Source organism: Gallus gallus, chromosome 4 (assembly GCF_016699485.2).
Source record: "Gallus gallus isolate bGalGal1 chromosome 4, bGalGal1.mat.broiler.GRCg7b, whole genome shotgun sequence".
In the NCBI taxonomy this organism is placed as follows: Eukaryota; Metazoa; Chordata; class Aves; order Galliformes; family Phasianidae; genus Gallus; species Gallus gallus.
In genome coordinates, this window is record NC_052535.1 from 88,435,302 (window position 1) to 88,445,160 (window position 9,859).

General features: G+C 51.4%; 1 protein-coding gene across 1 annotated transcript; it reads right to left on the reverse strand.

The window, feature by feature from the left end:
• Nucleotides 1-251: 251 nt before the first annotated feature.
• On the reverse strand, nucleotides 252-8,207 carry HTR7L (5-hydroxytryptamine receptor 7 like). The gene is given in 2 exon segments (NM_001171769.1): nucleotides 252-1,050; nucleotides 7,698-8,207. Coding segments are annotated over 2 exon segments (1,281 nt in total). The 5' UTR covers nucleotide 8,207; the 3' UTR covers nucleotides 252-278.
• Between the last annotated feature and the right edge of the window lie 1,652 nt (nucleotides 8,208-9,859).

Consider the following 9,859-nt stretch of genomic DNA (forward strand, 5'->3'; position numbering starts at 1 on the left):
TGCCCACAGGTGGTGGTAGACCTTGAAACCCCCAGTCTCTCTCTCAGCTGCTCAGTTCCCACCTGGGACACGGTGGAATGGCTGCTTGCTCGGTTCTCTTGAGGAGAACTGCATCTCCTCCAGGAGAGAGGGGAAAAAGTGTCACTCTTGGTGGCAATGTCTGGCAGAGGGCAACAGCACCCATGGTTTCTGCCAGCCCCAAGAGGCAGGAGAAGCAAGGAACCTGAAATGGAGGGGCAGGTGTTTGCTGGTCAGGCACTGAGTTGGAGGACACAGCTCTACAGGATGCATTCGTGTCTCTCTGTGGCTTTCAGGGCCTCATGCATGCTGGCGGCAGAGAGTCTCCTGTTGATATTCCTGTACCTGCACCTCAGGAGGTTCCAGAAAGTAGTCCTCAAGTCTCGGTTAAAGAAAGCATAAATTAAGGGGTTGATGAGGGAGTTGGTGTATCCCAACCAGAGCAGAGTCCTCTCCAGCCTCAGGGGCAGGCAGCTGCAGTGTATACCACAGATAAAAGGCCTGGCCGTTGACATAAGGAAGAACGGAAACCAACAAAATGTAAAAGCCCCCACGATTATACCGAGGGTCCTGGCTGCTTTTTGTTCCCGTTTGAAGATGGAAATATTCTTCCGGTCTTGCCGGAGCAGTTTGGAGAGCGTGGCACATTCCTCCACCGCCTTGGTGCGCTTGGAGCTGGGATGGCCACGGCTGGAGGCCTCCAGGCAGTAGACACCCTCCTCTTCGTAGTGCTTGGAGAAGTTCATGAAGCGGTGCTTCTCAGCGCTCACCTTGGCAGCTTTGTAGATCCGGCTGTACATGACGAGCATGACCGCCATGGGGATGTAGAAGGCGACCCCCGTGGAATAGACCGTGTACCCGAAGTCCTGGCTGATCAGACAGACTCTTTCCACGGTGACGTTCTTAGCCCAGCCAAAAAGAGGAGGAAGCGTGATGGAGGCAGACAGGAGCCAAACGATGAAGACCATCTTGGCCATCAGCTTCCCGTTTTGTCTCACGGGATACGTCAGCGGCCGAGTGATCCCCAGATACCTGGAAGAAGAACAGTTGCAAAGCTTAGGAGGGTTTTGAGGCACGAGTACTTCTTACAGAATCATAGAGTCGTTAGGGGTGGAAAAGACCTCTAAGATCATCTAGTCCAACTACTCACCCACCACCAGTATTGCCCACTAAGCCATGTCCCTGTGTATCACATCTATACATTTTGGTTGGTGTTGGGCAATTTTCATTCCTAACTAGTGGTGAGACACTGGAACAGGTTGCCCAAGGAGGCTGTGGATGCCCCATCCCTGGAGGCGTTCAAGGCCAGGCTGGATGTGGCTCTGGGCAGCCTGGTCTGGTGGTTGGTGACCCTGCCCATAGCAGGGGGTTGAAACCAGATGATCATTGTGGTCCTTTTCAACCCAGGCCATTCCATGATTCTATGGTTCTATGAATTTCAGCCTGGAAAGGGAGTAAGAAATGAATTTCCCAAGTGAAAACATTTGCAGGGGTCTGCAGCATCTTCTGTGAAAGTTGTTTCACACTCCTTCAGCTCTCTTGCCTAAAAACCCTGTTTCAACTATTCCTTGGTGCTTTCTTGCAGCCTCCCCATGCATGACACAAGAAGTCATTGAATTTATGAGCACAATCTGGGATCCGCAGGGTTTCCTTGGGAATAAAAATAAAGCTTAGTTTTCCACCAGAGGTAGTTTGTACAGAGAACATGCAACAAAATCCAGCAATAAGATGTACGCTCATAGAATGGTTTGAGTTGGAATGGACACTTAAAGGCCATCTGGTCCCACTGTCCTGCAATGAACAGGGACACCCAAAGCTCCATCAGGTGCTCAAACCCCCATCCAGCCTGACCTTGGGTGTCTCCAAGGAGATGGGTGGTCCAATGAGTGGGGGTCCTTATGGGAGACACCAAAAGCACGTGGTAACCCATGGGCATGTATATTTTAGTGTCTGGAGTTCTGAGTTATCTTTTAAGTACCAACCATCAGCTCCTGGATCAACAACAACATGTGACTTTGAAACACCCCCAGTGTTGAGGGGGTTTGTATGACTAAGAAATTGTGTCAACTGTTAGTTGGGAATTTGCAGTTGTACAAATGGGCAGGGAGTTAGCCACTGTCAGCAAGGGCTCCCACTGGAAAACTTCTGCTTCCTATTCAGCCCCAGTGAGTGCAGCAAAACCCTTCAGCTGTCGTATGGATTTCTTTCAGGTTACGGCCTCTTTTGTACGAGCCCTGCCTGCTGTCAGGACTTTGTAGGCATTTTTAGGCAGGATGGAGTCACCTCCTTATTGCCTTGGATAAACTGGGTCAGGCTGGAAAGGAAGTGAGAACGGCAGCTGTACGGGCAGCTTTTTGCTGAAAGCTTTTCCAAGGAAAAAGCTTTTTTTTTTTTGCCAAAAGGAGAATTTCTGCAGAGAATTGTACCCTTGATGTACAGTTTTTTCTTTCTGACACTCCAACCACCTCACTGTAGGTGTTAGCGGGTTTTTCTTCCCTGATTCTTTTCCCTTCTCCAAATCCTCCCCCAGGAGTGGAAAAAGACAGAAATAAAGAATAATCCAATTCTTCCTTCCCTCACCAGTGCCAAATAAATTCTAAGCTGCAGTGTTCTTCCCCCCCGAATTCCAAATAAAATGAGCTTTACCTCACTGAATTGTTCTTTTCCTATTTTTCTCTGTATTTTCCTCAGCTGGCCTTAGCTGCAAAAAAACCAAACCAAACCAAACCTTACACAGCCACCTACACTGCTGAATGCCTCACACTTGCACAGGCTGAAGGATGGTGTTCATAGGCAGAAATTCAACGCAGCCTCAAAGGAAAGCACTTCTGACTCCATCAGCCCATGAGAACCTGTTTGTCATTGCAGGGGAGTTGGACTCAATGACCTTTAAGGGTCCCTTCCAACTCAAACAATTTTATGATTCTATGCATTGAGAAGAATGAGATCTGATGGGACAAAGATGGGCAGTGGGACTGGTTTTGGTGCTGAGCTTCCAAAAAAATTATCTTCTCCATCTTCCTGCCTGATCTGAGCTTGGTGAGGAGTGTTGAGCTTGGATGGCAGATGAGGCTCCAAGGGATAGGTGGGAGCATGGTGCAGAGTTAGGACAACAGGGTGAGAGGGAATGGCATCAGGCTGCACTGAAGGGGGTTCAGGTTGGATATTAGGAAGCATTTCTCCGAAGGAGTGGTGATGCACTGGCACAGGCTGCTCAGAGATGTGGTGGGGTCACCATCCCTGGAGGTGCTCAAGAACCATGGTGATGTAGCACCGAGGGCTGTGGTTATGGGCACAGTGGGGGTGGGTTGGGGTTGGACTTGGTGATCTCAGAGGACTTTTCCAGCTCTAATGATTCCGTGACACTAACAAACATCCCTCCTGCTGTAGGAACCTGGATATCCTTGGAGCTAGGAGAACACCATGCCCCCCTGCTGCATCCCCAAATCCAGCACCAAAAAAAATCACTCCTCTGCATATCCAGGCCAAGAACTTTGCACGCTGATATATGCTGTGCTGTGTGATATCCTTTGTTACGCTATTACCCAGTCTTTAGAAGCCAATCCACTTGGGATTTGCTGAAACTTCAGGGAATTTACAAGCTAGCCAAGCAAAATGCACAGTGACGTGATTTGAAAGGCAGGCAAAGCCAACACATCTCAGCTGTGGGTGCCTTGTGCCATCTCTGCTGGAGGAAATGGGGCCGTTCTGAGGTCTTTGCTGATGGCTGCGATGAGAGCGGGGAGACCTTGAAACAGGGCAGCATCTGCTGCAGAGAAGAGACAGGCACTGAAATTCAGATCAAATTCCCTTGCTTTGATTCATTTTCGTGTGTGTGTCTGTGTTGCTGTTAATCACGTTTAGTGGTAATGAGGAATAAAGGGCAGTTCCCACAACAGGGATTTCCTCATGATTTGTTTGACTTTGCTGCTCCATCAGTTGCTCCAGCTCCCTAGACCAGCCACTTCAGCACATTCATTCCGTGCCCAATGGCAGCCACTGGGTCCTTACATCAGGGGTTAAATAATAAAGAGAAGGAAAACCTCTCCGAAGTGCCCCCTATCTCCATGCTGCAGCTGCTGAATGAGGAAAAACTGCACTCACTTGAGTCATCTGATAGGACAAGATGGAATCGTTTCAAGCTGTGCAAGGGGAGGTTCAGCTTGGATGATAGGAAATGTTTGTCCTCTGGAAGAGTGGCTGGGCTCTGGCATAGCTGCCCAGGGAGTGGTTGGGTCACCATCCCTGGAGGTGCTCAGGAGGAGATGTGGCACTGAGGGACATTATCAGTGAGCATGGTGGGGGTGGGTTGGGATTGGACTTGATTTTAGAAGTCTTTTCCCACCTTGATGATTCTACGATTTTAACTGAGCCCAAATGAGCCCGGAGTTGAGGTTTCTTGCACCCCACTGTTTTACCCCTTCATTCTTTGTGGCCAAATTCCAGATTCCTGGACGATGCTTTCCCTCCTCTATCCTGCTAAGGGAGAATGGGCCTACAGGTGGAGGACAGTGGGCAGCTGGAGGTTGTGGCTGCACTTGTCCATCCCCTAAGCATCTCTGGGAGATACTCATCCTGCTGGAGATACACCACAGGGGCCTCCCTGACCAGGGTTTTGTTCAGATGAAGCACATGGGAAAAGCAACCCAGCAAAACGCTGTGCAAGTTTCATCCCACCAACACTGTCATAGAATCATGAAGGTTGGGAAGGACCTCCAAGGTCATTAAGCCCAACCATGAACCATCACCCACGCTCACTAAACTTCCAAGAGGCATCCCTTCCATTGGGGTCAATACCAATTTGGGGCTCACCATCTGATTTGGGGTAGAAAACACCAGGAAGAAGGGAGAGCCCCACAAGGATTGCCTGGGAAATGGATGGGGATTTCATCCTCCATTTCTCCACCAGGAAAATATAAAGCATTCTGGGGGACTTCGTTTGTCCACAGTTTGGATTCTTTACAGAGAGCTTCATTTAATCTGAATATCCAGAAGGTTTTTTTGTCTAATTTTTGCCTTTTTTATTATTATTTATTTTTTTTTTTTTAGTAATGAATCTATAAATCTATAGCTTTGGCAGGCATTTATATAAGAAAAATGTAGGGGAAAGATGGATGTTTCCAGCGTTTTTCATTTTGGATTTGAAGGAAAATCAATCAAACGCCGCTTCAGACAAGATCCGTTCTACCAGCTTCAATCAAGAGGCTTTTAGAAAGCGCTCTGCATTAATAATCAATAATAGCAGCCTACATTTTAATAGTAGCCATCATCTTGGGCAAACCAAGCATCTTTTATATCTAAGCTAAGCAAAGTGTGAGGACACTTCAGCCATCAGTAAAAGGCAGAACCAGGCAGCTGCCCAGCAGTGCTGATCAATTCAGCACTCAGGAGAGCACCAGAGGAAGAATTCATCTACCCTAGGACATGCCAAAGGAAGGAAGCACGGTTGCTGTCCTTTCTTCTTGCAGGGCAGGAGAAGCAGCTTTGGTGAAAATTCCAGTTAACACCTCACTGTAAAATGCTTTCATCTCTTTTAGAGCAAGTATTTCAGGCTCTCTGCAAGCTCAGCAATCCTTTTGCTTCAGCCCTGCTTTGCATTAGTGTAGAAGACGAGATGTGCACTTTGGGAGCTGTTTCTATCGGGGCTTAAGCCCCAAATCCCACCCATCCCAAGGTCCTGGATCCGCACTCTCCCTCCATCCACCTCCACCAGGTGTCTGATGGGAATAGAGCAGACGATAGATTGATAAGGAGCAACAACGACTTAAAGGATGGTTGGGGCAACCTCTGCAGCCCACAGCCCTTTCCTAGGGATTCCTGCAGAAAGCAGTGGGATGGTGCCTCAGTCTCTCCTCAGGGCATCAGAGAACGTCCGAAATAATCCCCTTCCTTAGGCATGGGATGGACTGAGCCCAAGATGGGCTTGTTCAAGAGGTTTGCCCACCCATCCCTCTGTGTCAGTGGTTGGGCACTGGCACAGGCTGCCCAGGGAGTGAGGAGCTTGGAAGCTGTATGAGATGGATACAGATGTGCTGGCCCCACTCCTGGTATCCTCAAGTCCCAAATCCAGGTGTCCAGCCCCACCTCAGGGGTGAAGGGAAGATCAGTGTTATCCAGGACATTTGCTTGCACTAGTGCCTGCCCACACTGACAGTGGTATCAGGCTGGAGAGAAGTGGTTAACATGTGGGATGAGATGCAGTGGTATTTATATAGGGTCTGTCCTGTTTGCTTGTGTGTTTGGGAGAATGGTTCGGTGTAGGAGGGAAAGAGATAAAGATGGAAGGGGAAGAGGGAAGGGGAAGGAGAAAAGAGAAAGGGAAAAGGGAAATTTGGAACCTGAATCCAATCTAGTTAACGTTCAGCTGCCGCTTCGCTCCTCATGCATCAAGAAGAGATGTGCACCTATCTCATTACTCTTCCCTCTTGATCTCTTCCCTCTGACACAGACACACTTTTCTCCTGACTCTGCATACATTTGCTTTTTAGGAACGGCCTGTTTGTGAAAGCCACCAGTTCAGCAGCAGAGCTGTGAGTTTGGTGGGGATTTTGCTTTCTGAGCAGCAGCACCCCGTGCAGAGCAGTGACTGGCAAAGGGCTCAGGAGCACAGTGCTGCAGCATCCAGCTTATGCCTGACCCTCCTGCTTTGTCACCCACTGCCACACCTGGGTGAGCCACCAGGGAGCTGTTAGGGTCTCTGTGGCCATGGCATGCATCTTGCCAACCCTTTCCCTTCACAGGCTGCTTATCACAACCCAGCCTGGCTCAGCAGTGACAGCACAAAGCCAAATCACCCTTTCCAGAAAGCCAGCATGCGTTTCAGTTCTGGATCCGTCCCACTGGCTCGTCAGCACAATGTCCCTAATGACGCAGGCTGCTATAATTAGACCCAGGGGGTGCTGTCTTGCCCGAGTTGCGCTGCTTTGCCAGACGTGCTCAGCCTTTCCCTTTGCACTCCAGGTGTGGGAGCTCAAACCGGCAAAACCACATCAAAGCATGCACTGGGCTACACCAGGGTTTTATGGAACTTAGGATGGGCTGGGGAGATGCCAGCACTCTTGGCCAAATCACAGGTCCTGAGAGCATCAGAGCATCCCATAGGGTTGGGCTACAGGAGCTCCATAACCTGAATGGTTCTGAATCTGTGCGCTTCTTTGGTTGGATAATTTCATCGAGTTGGACTCCATGATCTCTGTGGGTCCTCATCTGCTCCCTCCAACTCAGGAAATTCTATGATTCTAATTTTATGGGCCAACCCCCTTCCATGGTGATACGGATGGACAAAGCTCTATTGTTAGGGCCCTGTTCTGCAAATCAAGAAAAACCAACATGCTGTCCGAAGGGGGAGGATGAAGCAAGAACTTTGAGAAGTTACTTGAGCTGCAAAGGGCACCTAATTCATACAGAAAACCCTCACTCACCCTGTGCACTTGGAAAACACATGCAGCAGCACTGCACAGAGAGGTTGTGGATAACCCATCCCAGGAGGCATTCAAGGTTAAGTTGGATGGGATCCCGGGATGTAGTGGTTGGCAGCCCTACCCATGGATTGGAGCTCAACAATCTTTTAGGTCCCCTCCAAAGTAAGCCATTCCATGATTCTATGATCTTGATTCTGGTGGCCCTCAACCAACTGAAAATCCCCGCACCCAAGCATGCAGCTGCCCCATTTCCCTTACCTGTCCACGCTGATGATGCACAGTGTCATGATGGAGGCGGTGCAGCACATGACATCCATGGCAATGAACACATTGCAAAACACCTTCCCAAAGAGCCACTCTCCCCCCACCAGGTCCGTGATGGTCACGAAGGGCATGACAGCGAAGGCCACTGAAAGGTCAGCGGCAGCGAGGGACACCACCAGGTAGTTGGACGGCTGCCGGAGCTTCTTGACGATGCAGACAGAGATGATGACCAGACCGTTGCCTGCGATGGTCATGAGGATGATGATGGAGAGCACCGCTCCGATGACGATCTTCTCGGTGTCCCCATAGAGCAGGATCTCCTCGCCGCAGTCCGTCGCGTTGGTGAGGTTGGAGGAAGGCAGGTCTGGCTCGGCAGGGACGGAGGGTTCCTCAGTCATGAATGGATTCGGGAGTGACTCCCGAGCCGGGTACTGCTGCTCTGCGTTCTCCACGAAGAGAAGATGGTGCTCCAGAAACCGCCGGGGGCTGCCCCTCAGCAACATGCTCTGAGCTCACCACTGCGGGCAATGGCACGGGCTTTCTCCCAGCAGTGACACCTCCAGCGGCAAAGCAGAACATTTTATCACACGCAGGCTAAGAAAATAAAATACCACCCTCCAGCCCTATCTCTTGCCTCCTGGAGCTGCAGATGGAGCTCATGTGCTCGATGAGGAGCTGTTTCCCAAGTCTGCCTAAAGACGCACAGTTTGCTGGATCTGGAGGATGCTCGGAGGAAGCTCGCTCCACTTCTAAAGGAGCACAAGCTGCCCGGTCTTCCTGCAGCGACTGCCTAATTGCCTGCATGCTTTTCCAGCAGCACAGATAGCAGCAGCTGATTGCAATTGCTTATGGTATTAAGCACTGCTGCCAAGCCGTGCTGCTGGGCTCGCACTTCCCATGCGCATCCATGCGCCCTGCACATACTGTAAGTGAATGCAAGAGAGTGGGTGCCAACACAACCCTCAGCCCCAGAAGGATGCCCACATACCACCGGCTGCATCTCCTGCGTGTGTCAGTGCACAAACTTCACCCTACAAATCCAGGCAGTGTCAACACGGTGACTGCACACATGCAGCTGCAGCAGGAGCACACGCAGCATCGCTGCCCCCAGTACCACGTAGAGGCAAAGGGAGGGCTGGGGCATCCCTGAGCTGGGGGGGGGGGGGGGGGGGGGGGGGGGGGCAATGTGCACACAAGCAAGCAGCAGTGCTCCCACCCATAATATTCACCCCCGCAAATATTTCCCCATCACCGATGGGGAAACTCTGGGGCAAGGCTCACCCTAAGCAGAGCTCCGAGCATCGCGCACGCCCTGCATCCTCCTCTTTCTGCTTTCCCCTTCAACGGAGTTTTATTTAAAGCCAAGGAATCCCGCAGACCCCTCTTCCCCTTTTCACGTTCTCCCCCCCCTCCCCCCCCGGGGGTGACGGGGGTCCTGCCTTACCTGTGCCGAAGGGGTGAGACATCCTCCAGTCGAACCCCGCGATCTCCGGGCAGGAGAGGAGCCGAGAGCCCCCGGAGCATCATCCTCTCTCCCCTCCCCGGTCCCTCCCACCGCCTCCCTCCCCCCCGCCTCTCCCAACCGCTCTGCCCGAGCCCCAGGAAGAGCAAGGAGAGCACAGAGTGATGGGGGGGGGGGGGACAAAAGCAACGGCTGACACTGAACCAACCCCTACCAGTGGAGAGCTGGGGGGGTACAGCTGGAAGTTGGGCAGCCACCCCTGAGCGCGGTGCTGTGGGTGAAACACAGCTCTGGGGGTGTGCAGCACCATCGCCGTCCTTCCCCACTTCTTTTTGCTGAAAGGAATTATTTTGCAGGAAGGGTTTTCTATCCCTCTTCTGTGCCGTTTTTTTTTTTTCCTTCTCCCCCCCACTCCCTGCCAGTAGGAGGTCCCATATTCATAGAGATCTATGCTAAAGAGATGCGAACAGCTCAGGCTGAGCCTTCTGCTAAGGAAATGGAAACAGAGGAAAACCTAGCCTAGCAGGAGCATGCAGCCACCTCCATGGGTTCAGCCTGGGAGCACTGGGTGCCCCTTCCCTGGGGGGGGCAGCGTGGGCCCACGTCCCTCTCCTTGCCCCATCCCACACCCCTTGGAGAGAAGCACACACAGTGGTGCCAAAGCACTCTGCACACCTGGAAGTTGTTTCTCAAG